This window comes from Acipenser ruthenus, chromosome 6, assembly GCF_902713425.1.
Source record: "Acipenser ruthenus chromosome 6, fAciRut3.2 maternal haplotype, whole genome shotgun sequence".
In the NCBI taxonomy this organism is placed as follows: Eukaryota; Metazoa; Chordata; class Actinopteri; order Acipenseriformes; family Acipenseridae; genus Acipenser; species Acipenser ruthenus.
Genome location: NC_081194.1, coordinates 78,835,228 through 78,856,557, shown reverse-complemented (window position 1 = coordinate 78,856,557; position 21,330 = coordinate 78,835,228). Strand labels below are relative to the sequence as shown.

The following is a 21,330-nucleotide window of genomic DNA, read 5'->3' as shown; positions in this document are numbered from 1 at the left end:
AACTAAAAAATAATAATAAATACAAAAAATAAAAACACAAAGGTTTCAGTAGACAGCTAATATTTTAATAGTTGAACACTCTGACAAGTTAAACAATAAATAAACACATATGAAGTGGATTAGTAATAAAACAAAAACAGCAAAGGAGGGTGTTACAAGAAAACAAGGAGGCTTCCATTGAGGAAACTCCATGTATCACATCTTTAAAAAGAATTCAGTTGTCACCAGAGCACAGCACCAATTTCCCAAATGTGTTTCCTGCAGCTGCTGTAGAGCAAATATATACACCCGATAATACATAACATGGTGAACTGTTATGCTTACCAAGTCTAATCAGTAATACAAGTTAAATGAAAAGTAGCATTGTGATAAACACTTGGGTGCTGAAATTGTTTACCTGCCTGATGGCATTTTCAGTGCCAACTCATTTCAGGAAAATGTGTTGCAAAAATAGTGGAACTATGTGAACAAAATATAATATTACAAATTGCACAATCAGCAGAAAGACACATTTTTCCCTTTCAGTTCCACTTTACTGGTCCCCAATCGCAACAAGAATTAGAATGATCAAAACTGACCATAAATGATGATCTTTCTAAATAGTCTCATTCTGTCTGAGTGTGTTATGTGCAGGCACTGCAAACCCATATTAGGGGTCTGTATTCATAAAGCATTACATTTATTTTCTCCCTAAATCATTTTTTAAAGGAGCTCTAAATTCTTAACAGTAGCAATGGAGAAAACACAATATTTTGTTGCATTCCATCCTCTAGCTGCAGTTTAGATTATGCTATGCCATATATCATATATAATATCTCTTATTTTGTTCTCCATTGTACTTAGAGTAGTTACAACAGACTACTGCAGTATATGCTACAGTTCTGCCAGGGCTGCTTCCTTTATAGTAAGGTGCACTTAAAGAGCAACTTTGGTGTGCATTATCAGAGTTAACTAAACTGTTTTATTGTTCTTGTTATTTAGATTCACTTTGCATAATTTGAAGTGTCAGTCACATGGTGACTTTTCAAAGCACCAGTTAGATATGATTCTGAGAGCTCTATTGAATGCACTTTTCAAAGCACCAGTTAGATATGATTCTGAGAGCTCTATTGAATGCACTTTTCAAAGCACCAGTTAGATATGATTCTGAGAGCTCTATTGAATCCACTTTTGACTTAAAAAGTCACTAGAATGTGATGACAAAAACAGAAAATTCAAAGCAACTCTAAACAGCAAGAAAAAACATGAAGTTAACTTTACTTTTTAAGATATTTTAGACCTTTACCAAGTTGTCCTTTTATAATACAAATATATATATTTGTATTAAATGTGATAATTTGAAGATGAAAGGCACATTGAAGCAGTGAAAGGCATATGTAAATGTCACAGGCTGCGAGTGCTATGGACTGGAGGGACATGCAGATTTAATATTGAATACTAAGGGGCCAGGGAGGAACAAAACCTGCCCTGGAACGGCCAGTTATTGCCAAATCCGCCCAGGTGTGAACCAGTAAAGTAGAATTCAACCCCCTCTTTCAATTTGCTGTGTTTTCCCAAAATGAATCCCTATGACAAAGGCACTGCCCCCTCAGACCTGCTCTTACATCATTTAATATAGACCCCATTTGTAACTTGATATGCATCCAAGCTTTTTTCAAAAATTACCAGAAATTTATTTTCAAGTATAAAAAAACTATAAGGCGTGACCGTGAGGGGGTTAAGGAGTTCTTCAATTGTCTTTTTTCTTTTAGCTAGAATATGATGTCAGTGCAATAGTGGTGCAGCAGGCCACCTTTGCCCGGGAGTGTCCGCCGTGCAGGCACCTCAGGACGGGACTCTGGGCATGCCATTCGGGGTGGCTTGCCTGCTTCTCCTTCTCTGACTCAGCAGCTTGCGGGACCGCAGCACCTTCAACCGCACCTCAAACACTTCCTGAATGGCTTTGCGGAAACAGTGGAAGTTGTAGTCGATCAATCCTGTAAAATACAAAGAAACGAGTGAGGGCTGTGCTTCTGGTTTTGTCACAATACGGAAACCATACTATATCTGACCTAACTTTAAATAGCAGGAATAGCCAGTGGACAGTGGAGAAAGTTGCTACTGTGTAGGCTGGGAGTGGAGCAGTGTTCTTGTGACCATGCACTTGAAATTCTGGGTTTGAAATCAAGCACTGGCTCAATCACATTCACGTACATACAGTAGAAGCAACTGGGAGCAGATTCTCATTCACATTTGTGACTGGTACATGTATGAACAGTGCATGTCTAGGTGTATGTGTAAAAGATTATTCTTCTGGATAAAGAAACAATTCTAAACCTACTGGAACAAAAGCATCTCTCCTGCTGGTCATTATTACCAGGATTCAAACTCAGCTGTATGAACCAAGCCCTGAAATAGTGGAGCACAGATATAATTTGCTGTGAAATAACCAACCTGTGTATTGCATGCATTACAGTAAAGAGATTTCATAATTGTTTTTTACATTCAGGCAGATTCTCTGTGTAACAGACTCCCTGCTGCGCTGTCCTGTCTTCGCTCTCTCTCTGCACTTTTTACTGGAAAGCTGGCAGCTGAAGGAAGTTCAAACAGTACTATCTTTCCTGTATGTTCAATTATTATTGTTTTTAATACAGGTTTTAACACACAGTGTCAATTAAAACACCTTTTTTTTAAAGCAGGAAGGCATGTAGCCATACTTTACAATAAAGGACCACAGAAGGAATGGATTAAACAAGTGTGCCGTGGTAAACAGGGTAAACAGAACAACAAACAAAGGCTGAGATAGCCAGCAGTTTGTATGGGATGCGTATTAACTGTAAATCCCATCTGAAAATAGGTAAGCCAGCCTGTCGTCCTCTATGCGATGATGTAACAGTATTGGCTTTTCGTGGGCAGCTCAGCTAATGGTAGAAAAACCAGCTATATCTGCTAATAATAACCCCTCCTAAAGACGACCAAGACAAAAGATTTTGGTTCTACTGTTTGAAATGTGACACGGAAGGAAGGCAGCCAAGCAGGCCAAAAATGAACACAAAATAAATAGAATAAATGAGGGCATTGTTAATATTGTATGCATTGTGTTTAAAGAATCTGTTCAAGGGTTATGCTAGTACAAATGTATCCAGAATACAGTTCTGCCTCCGTCCAGTCTTCTGGTACAGAGCAGGGACAGGAGCACCAGCAGGAAGGTGCTTTTCACAAGGTCACGCCGCGAGTCACTGCCTGAGCTGGGGTTGTTCTGCTTTAAAAGCTTTACGCATGCAGCACTTCTGGGGATGCTGATTGTGGGAGCTGGGGTCCCCTTTCTTTTGACCCCTGTCTGTAACTTCTTTTTGTACATTCAAATTAAAATGTGTAAATTGTGTTGTTATGACAGCCAGCACAATTGGGTATTATACAGTACAGTATACTGTGTGCTACACCCTGAGTAGTAAATGTACTGTTAGTAGTTAATATTTCATTAACCTTCAGTGACATAACTTTCCAGTAAAATACATTTCACTATTAGTCCAGAAGAAAACGTGATACGTTGAGTAAATACCAATGCCATTGCCATTCCATGCATTCAAATGTGTGTATCTTAATTAAAATGGGGGTATTGTTCTCCTTAACAGATCACTTTCAACTGCTCAGTACTCTTCAAGTCATCCAGCAGTGCTTGAATAAATTCAGAACTGGAGGTAGAACACTGCATGCTACTCAGGGATGGGGAGAATAATAAAACTGAAACAAACAGACAATGTCAATACTGGATCAATCTATTATATTCCTTGTACATTTTTTATAATTCAGCATTAGAATTTTACAACGTTTCCAAACAAAATGACAGGACACTGCACATGAAAACACGACTTGAATTAATATATTTTTTTGTACAAGCAGAGTACATTCGTATGCAAGAAATGTAACACTCTTGATTAGCTAGCAGTTATATAATATTTAAACAGCATGCAATTATTGGGACTGATCCACTTCCAGCAAGAATGTGGTATGGTAGAAAAGGACTGATCATGTAACAGTTCAGTAATGCCATACCTGTCTATGTACAGTATATGCGAATGTGTTTCAATGAACCTGCCTTAACATCAGGTCATTGCATGGACTACAGCACACACAAGCCAGCACAATACCCTCTGCTGGTCAATACATATTGTAATCATGATTGAATTGGTCTAAGTGGGTAACGCAAATCTGTTCAATGAGTTTTTTTGTACTTTATGCAAGAAGAACCATCCGGTTTTCTGTTTGCCACAGTTCAAAAAGGTACAGATTTCTTAAAATAGCCTTTTCATTATGAACTGGAGTGTTCACGAAAGGTACTAAGGTAAAACACTAAGTTAGTAGTTTTTGCTGTGATGGAACTCAGGGTATACAGAGCAAACTCTCTCTGTTTACATCTTGATGTAGGAAAGGATTTCTGTAAAAGGATTGTTAGTTTCCTGTTAATGATTAATCTTAACAGGAAAATGCCCCATGCCTGAAATAGGACTAAGAGCAAAGCTGATTGGCTCTTGCTTATTTCAGAATAAAAGTAAAACAAATCCAAACTGCCAGCTGTCCACTGCTAGCGAGCCTGGCTCAGTCACATGCCTGGTGGGACCTCCAGCTGGGCAGTCTCACTTTTTAAAGGTACACGTTCTCAACCAGAACCAGAAGAGTGTTGAAGGACATTCCTATCTGGCTTCCTTCCCTCCTTGTTACAGAGACAGTGTGCCGTCACTGGCTTCTCGGACGCATGCGAATCCCTGTCCGGATGGTGGGCGTGTCCCGGGGAAGTGTCTCGCTATAAAAAGGAGCTGCTGACACACCCTCAGGGCTGATGAGCCAGTTCCTGACAACCCTTGTGATGTAAATGGCATTGTTTGACAGCAACAGTGATTACCTATTCCTCCAGCGAGCTCTCTCTTTAAAGTGGGAGCAACGCTTCGCCACCTACAGGAAACCGTTCTTTTATTTGCTGTTTTCCCCACATGTTTTGTATTTCTTTATTTTACACCTGTGTGTATTTCGTCCAATGTGCTTTATCTGTATCACTGTTGGTACAGTCATGGTCTGTCCTGCTCACGGTGTCCTGCTCAACCCCGCTCTAGGAGTTTCCATTGAGTCCTGCTCAACCCTGCTCTAGGAGTTACCATTGAGTCCTGCTCAACCCTGCTCTGGGAGTTACCATTGTGTCCTGCTCAACCCTGCTCTAGGAGTTACCATTGTGTCCTGCTCAACCCTGCTCTAGGAGTTACCATTGTGTCCTGCTCAACCCTGCTCTAGGAGTTACCATTGTGTCCTGCTCAACCCTGCTCTAGGAGTTTCCATTGAGTCCTGCTCAACCCTGCTCTAGGAGTTACCATTGTGTCCTGCTCAACCCTGCTCTGGGAGTTACCATTGTGTCCTGCTCAACCCTGCACTGGGAGTTACCATTGTGTCCTGCTCAACCCTGCACTGGGAGTTACCATTGTGTCCTGCTCAACCCTGCACTAGGAGTTACCATTGTGTCCTGCTCAACCCTGCACTAGGAGTTACCATTGTGTCCTGCTCAACCCTGCACTAGGAGTTACCATTGTGTCCTGCTCAACCCTGCTCTAGGAGTTATCATTGTGTCCTGCTCAGCTCTGCTCTAGGAGTTACTATTGTGTCCTGCTCAACTCTGCTCTAGGAGTTACCATTGTGTCCTGCTCAGCTCTGCTCTAGGAGTTACCATTGTGTCCTGCTCAGCTCTGCTCTAGGAGTTACCATTGTGTCCTGCTCAGCTCTGCTCTAGGAGTTACCATTGTGTCCTGTTCAACCCTGCTCTAGGAGTTACCATTGCTGGTACTCTAGTGGGGGCTACCTGCAACTACAACTGCTGCAATTGTGTAAATATTGTAAATAAATCATGGGTGCCTGTGTGGCGCTGCAATGTCAGTTTCATGTGTCTCTCCTGCTCCAGTAAAGTTTTAATTCCAGTAAATCTCACATTTTCTACATGAAAGACTCCCACATTATGGTAAACGTGTGCTAGATTTATTTAATACCATTTTTTTGTTGCAGTTAGTGAAAAATATTTGGCCTAGAATCTTTGTACTTCAGTCCTGTACTTCACAGCGAGGTCACATGACAGATGGCTATGTTGAAAACTCACAAGTCATAGGAAACGCAGCGAATGGTTACTGAGAAGGGCAGCACCAGCATGGGCTGGTTGTTACTGAGAGCAGAGATTTGTACTTGAGGATCAGAAGCATTAGGTTTTAAACTTGAGAACATGGACTCGCAGATAGGAACACATGTACTTTGGTGTAAGCCCACTCATTGGATAGATTGTATGTGTCTACATTCTCTGTTTGTAATTTAGTCACCATGAACTCACTACTCCAAATGGAGATTAGATAAAGGGACATTAAGAACAGAAAATAGGAGGCATTTTTTTACACAGAATTGTGAGGGTCTGGAACCAACTCCCCAGAAATGTTGTTGAAGCTGACATTCTGGGATCCTTCAAGAAGCTGCTTGATGAGATTCTGGGATCAATAAGCTACTAACAACCAAACGAGCAAGATGGGCCGAATGGCCTCCTCTCATTTGTAAACTTTCTTATGTTCTTATGTTCTTATTAGAACTATTTTTCCAGAAAGTAAAAATCCATCAAAAAGTTAACAAACCACTCAGACATTTAGAGGGCTTGTAAGTACTTACTTAGTTTATCATTATTACTATTATTATTATTATTATTATTATTATTATTATTATTATTATTATTATTATTAAGCTATTGCTATTTTTTTCAGAAAGGAATAAACACCCTTTAACAATAAAACTAATAAGAACAACTTTAGACTACTCACAAGCTGCTAAATTAAATGTCAGTTTATTTCTGGTTGGGTAACATGATTGGATGTGTTTTTAACATCTGAACAACTGGATTAAAGAGCTTTAAGATCTAGCCGGAATCGTGCTAATGATGACAGTAGTAAAACGCTCTGCGAATCTGTCATCATGTCTTGGGGGTCCTGGAATGATCAGGGTTCACAGGGCGCTGTCACTGAATGCCAGTTCAGTACAACACTGTGTAGAGTTCTGAAGAAATTACCTTTCCTTTCAAAGCTTTCCTCTCGCAGGAAACACACCAGGGCCAGGAATTTAGTCACCTCCTTCAGATACATGACCGTGGTGCTGTTCAGTCGGATGATCGCCATCGACTCCTTGTCATACGGTATTCCCCCTTCATCCCCCGTCACTCTAAAACAAGGACAGGACTCAGTAACCTCTGAATGACAGTTTAAAGATACAGTAGATTTCAAACAGATTTCAAATTGGTTCATTTGTTCATACCACTAGTAAGCTTTTATATGGAAACTTATGGAAACTATAAGATCCAAAATGGAAAATTACCTATATGGTAACAGTATCCTGGGAGGCAGTCAGCACAGTTTTAGGAAAGGGAGATCGTGTCTAACTAACCTGCTTGACTTTTCTGAGGATGCAACATCGACAATGGATAACTGCAAAGCATGATGTTATGACACTTCTATGCATCAGATTTGTTTTCATTCTCATTACACAAAATGCACATGACCTCATCTTACATTTATTTCCCAATTATTCTTTTTTTGGGCAGCAGTGTGGAGTAGTGGTTAGGGATATTTTTAGTAGGAGTAAAATGTGACCTGTTTGGAATGGTGACTTAAATAAAGCTTTGTTTTGCCTAAGTCCGCTGCACTTGGTGCTGCTGCAAAGCAAGCTTACTGGAGTGTGGAGTAGTGGTTAGGGCTCTGGACTCTTGACTGGAGGGTCGTGGGTTCAGTCCCAGGTGGGGAACACTGCTGCCGTACCCTTGAGCAAGGTACTTTACCTAGATTGCTCCAATAAAAACCCAACTGTATAAATGGGTAATTGTATGTAAAAATAATGTGATATCTTGTAACAATTGTAAGTCATCCTGGATAAGGGCATCTGCTAAGAAATAAATAAATAAATAATAATAATAATAATAATAATAATAATAATAATAATAATAATAATAATAATAATAATAATAATAATAATAAGTGTGTGATATAATATGGTGCATTATATGGACAGTTATAGAATTAGATTAAAATAACTGAAACATGCACGTGGGTTTTATGATGTCCATTTAGCTTGTATATTTGTAAACTAGGTTACAAAAAATGTGAAACCCAGGAGTTGTACTCAAGTCATTTGATTGAACGTTTATTTAGTAACATACATTATGGACCCACCTTGGACGAGTTCTTTTGCAATGCAAGGGAAAACCTGCGTGCCGTCACCAAAACAGGGTGCTGCACCTTGAAACACTTCATTTGACTGATACTTTCAGCTTCAATAATGTTGATCAAATGTTAAGATTTCTTGGATAAATATTATTATTATTATTATTATTATTATTATTATTATTATTTCTTAGCAGACGCCCTTATCCAGGGCGACTTACAATTGTTACAAGATATCACATTATACATTTTCACATTATACAGATATCACATTATTTTACATACAATTACCCATTTATACAGTTGGGTTTTTACTGGAGCAATCTAGGTAAAGTACCTTGCTCAAGGGTACAACAGCAGTGTCCCCCACTGGGGATTGAACCCACAACCCTCCGGTCAAGAGTCCAGAGCCCTAACCACTGCTCCACACTGCTGCCCATATTGAGAGCAATTGAAAGCATAAATGAAAGTACTTGGTAAGTCACAGGTACTGTAAACACGTGAGACTGACTGCGTTCATACTCCTTCAGTTTAATCAACATGCAAAACTCAAAATGCCCTGATGGCTTCAATGCAAAGCTTTTCAATCAGGTCCTTGACTAAGCACATGTTCTCACCCGTATATGCAGGAGATGTCTATGACCACGTCGATCATGTCACAGCACAGCTCATAGGTCTGCATATCCACTGGAGAGCTGTCCGTTGCGATATAAATCTTACTGACAACATCAAAAAGAAATGCCTTCTCGATTCCGGAATTCTGCGGGATAAAACCGAGCCGTCTATTAGTTTACAAATTTCACGTGCCAGTGCATAGTGCAGTATACTACCACTGTGACCAGCTCTAGATCAGTCCATTTCAAAATGTTCTGTTTGGCCCAGATTTCAATTAAGAATCCTTCTTTTGGTGGACATAATAGATGCCTCCCCCTGTACTATATATTATAAACAGGTAAGAAACATAATATTTTCAATACTAAACTATGGGAAAAGATTTTATCACAGTATGTTACACCATTTTTTGTTCCAAAAAAACCCTTGATGTTCCAAAGCTTCAAAGAGATACTTTAAGCTCTTACATGCAATATAGCTGCTTCTTGCTAGTTTTTGTAATTTTACAGCATTGCTTTTACAAAAATAAAATGTTGCAAACCTAGCACTGTGGTCAATGCTTTGTGAATAGGGTCCTATGCCTCTACATAATCACTTTCTGGCTCAGGATATAAAACGCTGTGAGGATGTGGTGGCTGGGTTGGTTGGGGTCTGACTCAGGGATATAAAACACTGTGAGGATGTGGTGGCTGGGTTGGCTGGGGTCTCAGGGATATAAAACACTGTGAGGATGTGGTGGTTGGGTTGGCTGGGGTCTGAGGGATATAAAACACTGTGAGGATGTGGTGGTTGGGTTGGCTGGGGTCTCAGAGATATAAAACACTGTGAGGATGTGGCACATCCAGTAAAGGCGCCCCGCGTGGAGTGCAGGATGCACCCTATAGTCTGGACGTCGTCGGTTCGAGTCCAGGCTATTCCTTTGCCGACCGAGGACTGGAGCTACAAGGGGCAGCACTCAATTGGCCGAGCGCCGCCCAGGAGGAGGGAGGGCTAGGTCTGCCAGGGTGTCCTCGGCTCACCACGAACCAGCGACCCCTGTGGTCTGGCCGGGGGTCTGGGGGCTTGCCTGTAAGCTGCCCAGGGCTGCGTTGTCCTCCGACGCTGTAGCTCTGGGTGGCTGCATCGTGAGTCTGCTGTGTGTAAAAAAGCGGTCGGCTGACGGCACACGCTTCGGAGGACAGCGTGTGTTCGTCTTCGCACCTCCCGAGTCAGCGCAGGGGTGGTAGTGGTGTTCTGAGCCTAAAAATAATTGGACATTACTAAATTGGGGAGAAAACAATAAAAATAATTGGCGACCACTAAATTTATAGAAAAAAAAAAAAAGTCAAGCGCTTGGCCAGTATTTCAATTTTTGTGTCAGCTTTCTGGGTCAGCTGGAAATGCAGGCCGCTGCCGTATTGGAATCTTTCTGGTGCCGCTGTTCCGTCATATCATTGTCAGCCACCCACAGCAGTGAACGCCAGCAGGGCGTTCAGGTGCAAAAATAACAAAAGGAAAAACTGTAACAAAAAGTATTTTTGTGTGCCTATGCCTTTAAACCAACAAAATGGCGGCCATAACAAAACAATGGCTACATAATATAGGAACGGGACATATGCTGAATAGAATACTATGTGTGACTATAGAACGAGTCAACGACAGGACGACACACAAAGCAAGACGGAAGAGAGCTCCAATACATTCCAATACATAATATAGGAACGAGACATACGCTGAATAGAATACTATGTGTGACTATAGAGAGAGCCAACGACAGGACGACACACAAAGCAAGACGGAAGAGAGCTCCAATACATTCCAATACATAATATAGGAACGGGACATACGCTGAATAGAATACTATGTGTGACTATAGAGAGAGCCAACGACAGGACGACACACAAAGCAAGACGGAAGAGAGCTCCAATACATTCCAGTACATTCAATGTCAATTTGTTTTAATGGTTTTTATACGATATACTGCTCATTTGCATTACAGTTCCACTTTAAAATAAAAATATCAGGTACAGTAGACAATATGTAGCACATGTGTGTGTAAAAGGGCAGCTAGATTTCATGCATTCTGTAATATATAAAATATTTCCCTCACTTTAATCACAATGGACTAGAGATGAAAAGACCATCCCAGGAATACTGAACCACTGCTGTCCTAGCAGCCCCATCCCAGGAATACTGAATCACTGCTGTCCTAGCAGCCCCATCCCAGGAATACTGAATCACTGCTGTCCTAGCAGCCCCATCCCAGGAATACTGAATCACTGCTGTCCTAGCAGCCCTATCCCAGGAATACTGAACCACTGCTGTCCTAGCAGCCCCATCCCAGGAATACTGAATCACTGCTGTCCTAGCAGCCCCATCCCAGGAATACTGAATCACTGCTGTCCTAGCAGCCCTATCCCAGGAATACTGAACCACTGCTGTCCTAGCAGCCCTATCCCAGGAATACTGAATCACTGCTGTCCTAGCAGCCCTATCCCAGGAATACTGAACTGCTGCTGTCCTAGCAGCCCTATCCCAGGAATACTAAATAAAATATCTAAATTATGTTTACATAGTTTTTTTTAAAATTATGTCTCAATCTGAAAATTCTAGGTGATGCAAAACTTTTGGCCACAACTGTAGATCCAACCTTTTTTTTGTTTTTAATAGAGATTACATAACATTGTGCTGTGGCTTTAAAAAACAAATAGACTGGAAGAGCTTTCTAAATTAAATTACCTCTGTAGTACTGTCCGGACATGTCTGTCTCGCTAGTAAAACTACAGCAGCCAAATGTCAACCAATCTGCCTTTGTAAAATTCTAATGCCTTCTGCTACTCAACTGGCAGCCCTGTCTTTACTGGATGGAGGCCAATAGTAAACAGTTACCGGCCGTCAACAGACTAATATTGAGTTTGTGGTTAGTGTGAAATAGATCTGAGTAGCTTTATTCTCTTGGGCATCTGATGTTAACTGCAATGTTCTCCACAGCAAGCGCACACATGCACTTACGGAAATGAAAATGTTGAGCAGATTCTCCAGAGTGGGAAGCTGGGGGATGAGCTTCTGCACAACCTTGCTGAAGGCTTCAAATATCGAGTGGTCGTATATACTCGTCAGGTAAAAGCTGTGGGCAGGAAGACAGCAGGGTTACACTCCGTACCGCCATATTCACAGAAAAGTACCTCATTTAGAATGTACAATTCTGTTCCGCTCAACAGCTCAGGAGAACTGAAGGTCAGTAGGGCTCCAGCGATGCCGCGGAGATGCTAATTCTTTACACTGAGTAGTTTTATAGTAGACTGTGGAGAGCTACCGGCCCCTGTACACCATGAGGCCCTGCCTTTACCATGGGAGCCACTCGAGGGCCTCTACGAGGTCCATTTCAATTCTAAACAGCAAGGCTTTAACTCTATATAACGTATTGTTTTCTTTTTACTTTACATACCCCACAACTTAACCACCAACTCTGACCATTTCTTAATATTAACACATTCGATACTATAAAGATTATTAGGAAAGTTATAAACTGTAGTAGTATTTGCTTTATAGACATTTGCTTTTTAACTGGTGAAAGGTAATGGGATCTAAATGGTGGCAGATCTAGATATTGCCACTTATTAATTTTATATTAACCCATTGAAGGTGCGTAAAAAATTAGGTTTATACATTTTAGAGTGTCAGTATTAAGATCTGTCACTGTTTTCAAATGTCGCTTTCTTCACATACTTTGTACAAATGGTGCAGAATGTCACGTATAATCCATGAGCAGGAATCAACAGGCTGGGTTAGTAAAACAACTTTCAAGCAACCCTGTATCATTTTAAACACATCATCTGGGTATAAATGCAAACATACTTGCAAACAGCAAGTAGATCCATCACTGACTTACACTGCTGACTGGTTTAGCCACGCTCAGCTACATAACCTAGACCTGGAAAGTGCCACAATGCTTGTTTAGCAAATCATAAAGTTAACTTTTGTGAGAAGCGTTTTACTTATTAGAAAATGTTATTGTTGAGAAGGTTGATTCAGTAGTGCAGAGAAAGCCACCACATTGTGCTTACAAGACAACCTCAAAAGCTTTTGACATGTGAAATATGGTTAATACGTCAGTATGTTTTTTTCTATTTCAAATGTAGAATATTATTTTTAAAAGCCCTGCTTCCCTAAACCTGACTTACCTACAGTGAATATCTCCTTCTCTGTCAACAAAGTTTAATTCCTACCTTAGATGGATTCTCTCCAAAGCCGCATCCACAAGGTCATCATTGGCTCGCTTATGAATGTCTCTCTGTTTTTCAATCTTGTGGTCATCTGACAGTCCATCAACCTTATGAATGAAAACTTCGAAGTTGATGTCGGGGTTCACTTTGTAGGCTCTGGTCACTGTAAGATGAAGTCTGCTCAAGGCTTCCACGTAGTCATCCTTTACATGGGGGGGGAACGTATTGGACAGTGATAATGACTGCTAAATAAACTGAAATGATTTGAGCAGTGTGGACAAGGTTGTTTTTATGTAATGTTGGGCTTCATGTTCATAGAACTAGGATTGAACCATAATGAGCATTTTCTCCCTAGTAACTACTTTACCAAAGCGCAGACTGTATTTTTATAACAATTGGACAATTAAATTGATAAATAAACACATGAACAGCATCGGTTTTTTTTTTATGCCCAGTTTAATTACATTGCTCCTAACCCCCTCCCTCCAGCATCTCTTTATCAGCTGTCTCCGGGAAGAGAGAAACAAAACATCTTGGTAGCAATGCCGCTGATCCCTTTTAGCTGTAGCTCTGTCATAAACATGCTTATCGCAGACAATACGACTACTGGTTTCATAATGTATCACTGCAATAAATAATCATGACAAGTTATCAATAATACAGTAAGTGGTCTCTAACCCTTCTTTCTTTTGTTTTAGACAGAAACCATGCTGGTAACTACATTAAAAGCTTTCAAAATGTAGCCCATGCTGTTTACCTGAGAATCGATGACGAATATCAGGGCGCCGGTCCCCCTAAAGATCATCTCATAGTCAAAGGTGGGGTCGAAGAAGTCGATCTGCCCAGGGAAGTCCCAGATCTGGAAGTGGACGAAGGAGCTATTGGACACGTCTTCCCGGCAGATCTTGTTGGTGCTCTCCAGGAAGAGAGTCTCGTTGGGGGACATTTTGTGAAAGACCACTTTCTGAATGGAGGACTTGCCACTCCGCCGGAGGCCCATCAGCAGGATCCGCGGCTTCACTTCAGAGCTGAAGGGGTCCCTGCACCCTAGAACTGAAACCCATGCAACGCAGTGTCAAGGGAGAAAAAAAAAAAACGTTTAGTGACATGAACGAACAGTCTGGTTTGACTGTGTAGAAAGAGCACCTGTCAGTGTAAATCACACTGCACAGGAGAGCACCCCCCCCACCCCATTAAAGAACTGGCTCATCATAAACAACCCGAATATACCTACCCCTGACTGGACTAGATCATGAGGGTCAGAACTGAGTACCACTGTTTGAGGTTATATTTTGGCTGTTTGAAACGTACAAGTAGTGGACAAAAAATGGAAACGCCTGGGTAAATGAGGGACACCAAGTATATTGAAAGAAAGGGCTTCTACACAGGTGTGGCTCATGCGTTAATTAAGCAAATAACATCCCAGCATGCTTAGGGTCATGTATAAAAATGCTGGACAGGCCTGGTTGCCTATAATTATGACTAACATGGCTGCAAGAAGAGACCTCAGTGACTTTGAAAGAGGGGTGATTGTTGGGGCGCGTTTGTAAGGAGCTTCAGTGACCAAGACAGCTCAACTTGCTGATGTTTTACGAGCAACGGTGTCTAAGGTGATGTCGGCATGGAACTCCGAGGGAAAGACATCATCAGCAAAGGGCAACAGTGGGCGGAAGCGCTTACTCCAGGATCGTGATATCCGTGCATTAATTCGAAGTGCAAGGCAAAACAGCCGAGCATGCAGATCAATTGACTGCAAATTTCAACCTGGGGCACGAGCAGCCAGTTTCATCGAAAACGGTCCGCCGAGAACTCCACAGAGCAGGATGCCATAGTGGCCCAACGCCCTATTAAGTGACTTTACATTGGTGTTTCCATTTTTTTGTCCACCACCTGCATGTTGCTATTCAAAGCGAGCGTCAAGATTCTGAAAACCTGTTGGCTTTTAGAGAGCATCTACCTGTGGGATATTGACCGCTCCATTCAAAAACCTGATTAGCGGAGACAATCCGTGGGGTTCACAATAAAAGAAGTACATTTTTGTATGGGTATTGAACATGGGGTAGGGGTTTGGTAAATATGCCATACCCAATAGATCCCCATTGGCAGGGATTTGCTGACCCAGAGGTGGGTAACTAGACAGAAGTGTCGTGCCAGGTGGCGTTCACTTCACTGCTACAGCAGACATCTGAGAGGCGAAGCTCCTAAACTGACAGGCCTCTCAGATCCTGTTTTGTCGAAGTGACACAACAAGCTACCCTATTAATTCTGTTAAGCTGTGTAAAAATGTGACGAGCGTCTCAGGGTTGTTTAGAAGACGATGCTGTTGTTGACAGTTCTGTTATTCTCTTGATCACTCCAGTGGAAACAACACTTGCTGTAGAATGTACGCAGACCCTTATGTAACAAAACCCTTTCTGATGAGCGCTTTTCATTTTGAAGACACGCGGAGCCCAGACCACATTCCTGGACTGTCTTAAGCAGAACCCTGATGAATCAGCCATCTGTATTCCTGTTGCATATAAGAACAGAATAATCAGATGCAGGTGTTCCTGAATTAGAATTATATACCTGACAAGAGTGGCATTGTAAAGACCATAAGGAAAGGACCATCTCATTTTAGGATACAGAACACTGGAGTCTGAAGTATGAAAAAGGTTGCAGGCTTCAAGTTGAACTACAGATCCAAAACCGAGAGGTAGCATGCCTGTTGAGTTTGCAGATAGAGTATATGAACCTAAACTTTGTTAAGAGGCATAGTTAAGAGGCACCTTTTGCTCTTCCAGATATATGCTGTATCTCTTTAGACTCCTCGTCTTGTTTAGCAGGGGTCCTCGGAGATAGAAGCCACACACAATCCAGTTTCATCTTCTTCACTTGCTTTTCACTTGCTGTTTGTTGTGCTCAATTCTTTTACTGCCAGTCACCAGGATCAAAGAAACTACAAAATGATATCGCAAAAGTCTACCGGAATCCATAATAGTAATACTAGTATTTTATGTTAGATTTCGAAATGTCACATTTTTCATTTTTTGTCAGTTTTTGTGTAAGGGTATGGAAAACTACAAAGCGGTATGTAATTCAATAAGTTAACGTAACATTTCAGCATGTTTCATGTGTTAATTCTATAGGGGGATGCAAAACATTTGCCCATAGCTGTACATAAAAACTACTTCTGCATAATCCAATTGATTATTGATGACTTCGTAAACCCAATTTTGCATTTTGAACAGCCACAGCAATATGTATACAGAACGCTATTTGTGAACCATAACCTGTAAGAAACACAAAGGAGTCCAGTGAGTCTTCTATTATTATTTTTAGTTTAGTGTTTAAATAATTGCAATATTAAGCACTCACAATGACTTCAAACATAGTGCTCCCTATATTTTGAAATCTCTTTTGAAGAAGGATTGCTGTAGCCTTCATCCTAACATAATGGTGTCTATTCAATTGATCCACCTAAAAATATTTTTAAAGACAAAATACAGTAAAGAATCTCCCTGTGAGAGTTTGGGCACCTTCTTCAAATGATTTGCACAACAGCAGGTATTTTGATGCGTTTAGAGCAATTGAATAGACAACAGTGGGTGGTACATGTATTTCTTTTGGAAAGGAGAGAGCATGGGTTTGTTATACAGCACGTAACATATTTTGTGGTCACTATCTTTTTATAGCATTATAAAAATGCTAACGTTAGCATTCTGCTTGCTTCAAAACGGGCTCTGTAACAGAGTATGGTACATGTTCGTTTGAATAAACTAAAAAGTGAATGTGCTAGGTATAACACAGAGAGAAAAACACGTTCATGTATTATGAGCCTCCACAGTGACTGAGCTACTTGTTAGGCGGACGACACATGTATCATTTTCACTCCAGAGGGCAACTTGTCAAATTCCAACCACACCCCCAGCCCTTCACACGCGCATGCGTATGCTTCAGAGCTTTACCGTTACAATTAGCAAAACACTGGAAATACATACTAATTAAAAAGTTACATACACCAGTTACAAAGTCTGCCGTACATTTTCATGGTCGCTTTTTAATTTACAGAAATTTCACCCCAAACACAAAAAGCAAAACGAGCCTTTGTGAAACCAAGTTTACTGTGGACCGTCAGACATTTATTTTGAAAACGTTTTTTTTTTTTTTCTTCAAAATAATTTGTTTTTAAATATAAAATGTCGATACTTATTTTCACAAACTTAACGGCGTGTAGCGACACTCATAACCTGGGTATTTCTTAATGCCTTGAACTCGATAGAAAAGTATAAGTGTACTCTAACAGCAGCTTAGTTACCCCCATCCTCGCACCCGCTGTCAAGGTCCCCGTCGGTAAAGGTGTCAAGATCGTCATCATCGTCATCATCATCATCATCGTCATCATCAACACCAGTCATTGTGAGCGACTTGTCTTCCTCCCCCTCTTCCTCGCCATACTTTTTGTTATCTTGGCTCATTGTACCCAAACGCGTTTATGAGTTTCCAGAATTAAACTCTCCCAGTACTAGTGCAGCAGCGCTATTCCACATTGTCACCTGATATTTTCATGCCATTGTGAACTTTCACCCGCCTACCAAAACTGACCCGCCTCCGAGTCCAAGCATGCAAAACTGGGAACGGGGGGAAGAATTTACAACGATGAAGAGGATGTAAATGTTTATTATCATATGTATTATTATTTATTCACAAATATTTATTATAAAGACGTTCACCTACGGGTTCCTTCGTTTCCAATAGACAGACACTTGTTTTAGCTGGTTACTATAACATTCAGCACTGATGGACCCTGGGATTTGTGGTTGTTAGGATAGCTGTATATTTGGGCTGTGGCTACACTGCTATCGTGTTTCCATGCCTCGACATTCTCTCAGTGAAAAACGTACTGTATTTTGAGAGTCGCACAGACCACACACGATTCAATAGCTATTTTAATTATTGTTTAATGTGTGTTTTCCTAAATATATCCTATAGTTTTAGGCAGGCATTTTATTTCTGCATAATGTATTAGTTCATTTTGGCAGTTGTTGTTGTAGCAGACAGGTGATAACTTTGTGATGCCATCAATTTGAATTTAGGACTTCAGTTAAGCAGTTCGTCCACTCTGTACACTACAGATCAAGACAGATAGGTGTGCGCATTGAAAAAGGTTACTTCTCTCGCTTCAAAGTTACACGCTGATTTAATTTTCTATTGTGTTGTAATGACTTTGGACCCGTCTTGTGTATGCTGAAAGCTGTCAGTCTTTTCTATAGAAAGCACACTTGAAGTAGCCTAGTTTTTCTATTAAATATAATTTGTAACAGCTTAGCAGTGTTTCTGGGTTATTTTGTGCAATGCAGGCGTGTTCTTCTGCAGTAACGTGTTTTGGAGCAGAAGCTTAGGAAAGAGCTGGGTGTAACAAGCACATCTCTATACTCTTCCACCTGTGCTAATAAACCCTCATAACACTTCTGTCAACCTCTAAAATGAAATACTTATTTCAAATACAAAAGGAGAAATTCATTTGAGGATAACCAACTAGTCTAACCCGGGCGACAATGTTGGTAGCAGAATTGAACAATTATAAGTGTTCACTATAAAGGACGTCTGCTAAGAAATAATAATAATAATAATAAAGTGAATTCTTTATCCGTTCTGTTGTGTAGCTATGGATTGACTGTGAATAAAACGTGTTCATTATTCAGGCAAGACTGAGCCATTGGTGTCCATAACTCCCATGGCTGGCTTTCTTCTCCACCCTTATAGAGTTAAAAGTAACTGCTGATTTGTCATTGTAACATCAGTGTTTAACAGGAAGAAATGTCTAGTCAGAGCTATTTACAGACTGTAAATGTGGTCCCCTGAGCATTTCAATAGTAATTCTAAACACTGGAAGTTCAGGGCTGTTTATTACAGTTTTTTCATGCATGGATATTTAGTTGATTAGGTGTGCACCTGTAATTTCTTCCCCCCTGAAACAGTGGTTTTGTCAGGGAATTTCCAATGCCCCCTGTTTTAGGGCTGAGACATCACTGCTGATTGGTCATTGTTATCCTGGCCTCAGAAAATTAAATTATCTTGATATCATTAGTGCTATTCCGTGGACTTGGCCAATGCTGATAATGTTAAAGGGTTTGTCGAGTGCCAGGAAAGAGAAAGTAATTTGTACTTGACACACTAATTGCATTTGACTCCTTAGACATTGAGAACCTCAGGGTAGCCAGCCAGCAAGTGTGTTTGTATGGGAGATGGTTACTGGAAACCAGCTCTCTGAGCCCTTAATCTACACTGTAGATATCCTCTCCCTGGTATCTCTCATTCTGCTGCACTGCTGCTGTGAGACATGCAGGACTACTTTCCCTGCAGGGTTGAAGATATGCAACACACAGCTGACTCAGTCATTGCTTTGTGTCATGGTCGGGTTCAAAGAAACACAAATGGCAAGCTCTCTAGTCCCTTTTAACTCATTGATGCATGCAGTGAAAGGCAGGGTATAAAATCAAGCCCTTTAGCTGTATAACAGAGCATATGTGGGTTCAGATTTATTTTGATTCGCCATAAATATTTTCCCAAAATGTTTTCCCCTCAATTGAATTGGGCCATCACGTTTTGTGTTGTCTGGCCAGAACTCCCATTGGCTCGATGCCCTGAAACGAGCAGGTGAGACCGAGGAGATCCTCGGGGGTTAAATGACATACCTCGTCATATTCATGGGCTGGAGGAAACAGTACTGAATCTCACATGGTCTGCATTCATTTCACTGATATTAGATAGTGTTTATTAGAACTAGAGATGAGGCACCCATCGTGCTCTGTGCTCTAGATGTGAAATCCATTCAGGCTGCAAAGGGGCAGGGACAGATTCCATTTCAGCGCTTTGAAACTACCTCAGCCTGTTTCACAGGCCATTGTTTTGTTGCATTTGCACATACACTCTATAAATGTATCCAATCTTCGATAATATGCAAAATACAGATTCATGAACTAGTCATACTGATATATTTACTACATGCATTGCGCTACCAGACATCACAGGAAAACTGGTATTAGCCTGAATTTTGTGTAAAATCTTAAAATCGGCCCAGTTTTGCTGTTTTGTGTTCACATTTTTGTGTTAAAGTACAAAACTGTGTCTGTGTTAAGCAAGTTAACAGCAAAGTAATGGGTGTGTAATTAGGGTGTGTTAGCACCAAATCAGAAATAAAATAAACAGTCTTATGGAATATTTGTTTAATACCTGTAATTCTGATTGTGTGTGTATCACATTATTATTAGTTTATTTAGCAGACGCCTTTATCCAAGGCGACTTACAGAGACTCGGGTGTGTGAACTATGCATCAGCTGCAGAGTCACTTACAATTACATCTCACCCAAAAGATGGAGCACAAGGAGGTTAAGTGACTTGCTCAGGGTCACACAATGAGTCAGTGGCTGAGGTGGGATTTGAACCGGGGACCTCCTGGTTACAAGCCCTTTTCTTCACATGTGTAAAGGTAATAGCTGATCTATTTTTTCTAATCTGTTTTTTGTTCATTTAACGTGATCAGGTGATAATAGAAAGAAAACAGTTTTTATGATGGACAATAAATACACGCAATGTTTATTTTTTAAATGATGATTGTGTATTACTATTATTTGAACAGCTTCAGAGTTGCTACCGCCTCAGTGAATTAGAGAAACCCTATAAATGCACTTCGTACACAATTCTGTGATTGAGATGAAGTGTGGCTACAGTGTACCTGTATTCTGAAGTGTACAGGCAAACCCATAAAGAACTGATTCTCGGAGCACTGGAAAGCACTGCAGATAGTCTTGCTTAACTTTGCCTGTGTAAGAAATTAATAAACAAAGAGATGAAGTTGTGCAGTTTAAAAAAAGTTTTTTTTATTTTTATTCCTGTTGAAATTCTGCATCATTTTCAAATTGCGTGTACAAAATAAAAAAAATCTATCACTTTCTGAATCCACTTTGTGATGTCTTTGTGAGTAAAGTGTGTTTGTCTGTATCACCCATCAGATCGGCTTAGATTGGCTTCTCGTCACACTTGTTTAGTGGTTAGATGATGACGTACATCTACGTGAGTCAAAGTTGGGAAGAAGTGCCAACAAATTGCCATCTAATCAGATTGATTTTCATATGGAATGCAAACATTAAAAAAAAAAACAACAACTTGGCAGCAGTATATCTACGTTGATAACAAAGCAAACAGACCCTTTGAAACGAGGAAACAGAAGATACATTTTAATGATGTGAGGATGCAGCTTTAAACACGTGGGGAGAGTGGGACTGGGGTGGTTAATCAAGAGAATTACTAACCAGTACTACGGAACT

At 40.6% G+C, this 21,330-nt stretch overlaps 1 protein-coding gene across 2 annotated transcripts; it reads right to left on the bottom strand.

Annotated features, from left to right (window-relative positions):
- Positions 1-43: 43 nt before the first annotated feature.
- Positions 44-17,562, bottom strand: LOC117410936 (ras-related GTP-binding protein D-like). 2 transcript variants are annotated; one of them, XM_059025845.1, is made up of 7 exons: positions 17,319-17,562; positions 13,779-14,074; positions 13,025-13,224; positions 11,808-11,922; positions 8,822-8,964; positions 7,061-7,209; positions 44-1,976 (listed from the first exon to the last, which is right to left on the bottom strand). In XM_059025845.1, the coding sequence occupies exons 1-7, from the start codon at positions 17,476-17,478 to the stop codon at positions 1,825-1,827; spliced, it is 1,215 nt and encodes a 404-aa protein (XP_058881828.1). In that variant the 5' UTR covers positions 17,479-17,562; the 3' UTR covers positions 44-1,824. The 2 variants fall into 2 exon arrangements, with proteins under 2 accessions (XP_058881828.1, XP_058881829.1); XM_059025846.1 differs by having other exon boundaries at positions 15,790-17,458.
- Between the last annotated feature and the right edge of the window lie 3,768 nt (positions 17,563-21,330).

Bases quoted from the DNA above. Each gene is read 5' to 3' on its own strand.
- LOC117410936 (XM_059025845.1), bottom strand. From the start codon at position 17,478: ATGAGCCAAGATAACAAAAAGTATGGCGAGGAAGAGGGGGAGGAAGAC. The intron at 13,225-13,778 runs GTAAACAGCATG...CCCCATGTAAAG, and splicing joins TATTCGTCATCGATTCTCAG to GATGACTACGTGGAAGCCTT. The intron at 7,210-8,821 runs GTGAGAACATGT...TCCTTGTTTTAG, and splicing joins GACATCTCCTGCATATACGG to AGTGACGGGGGATGAAGGGG.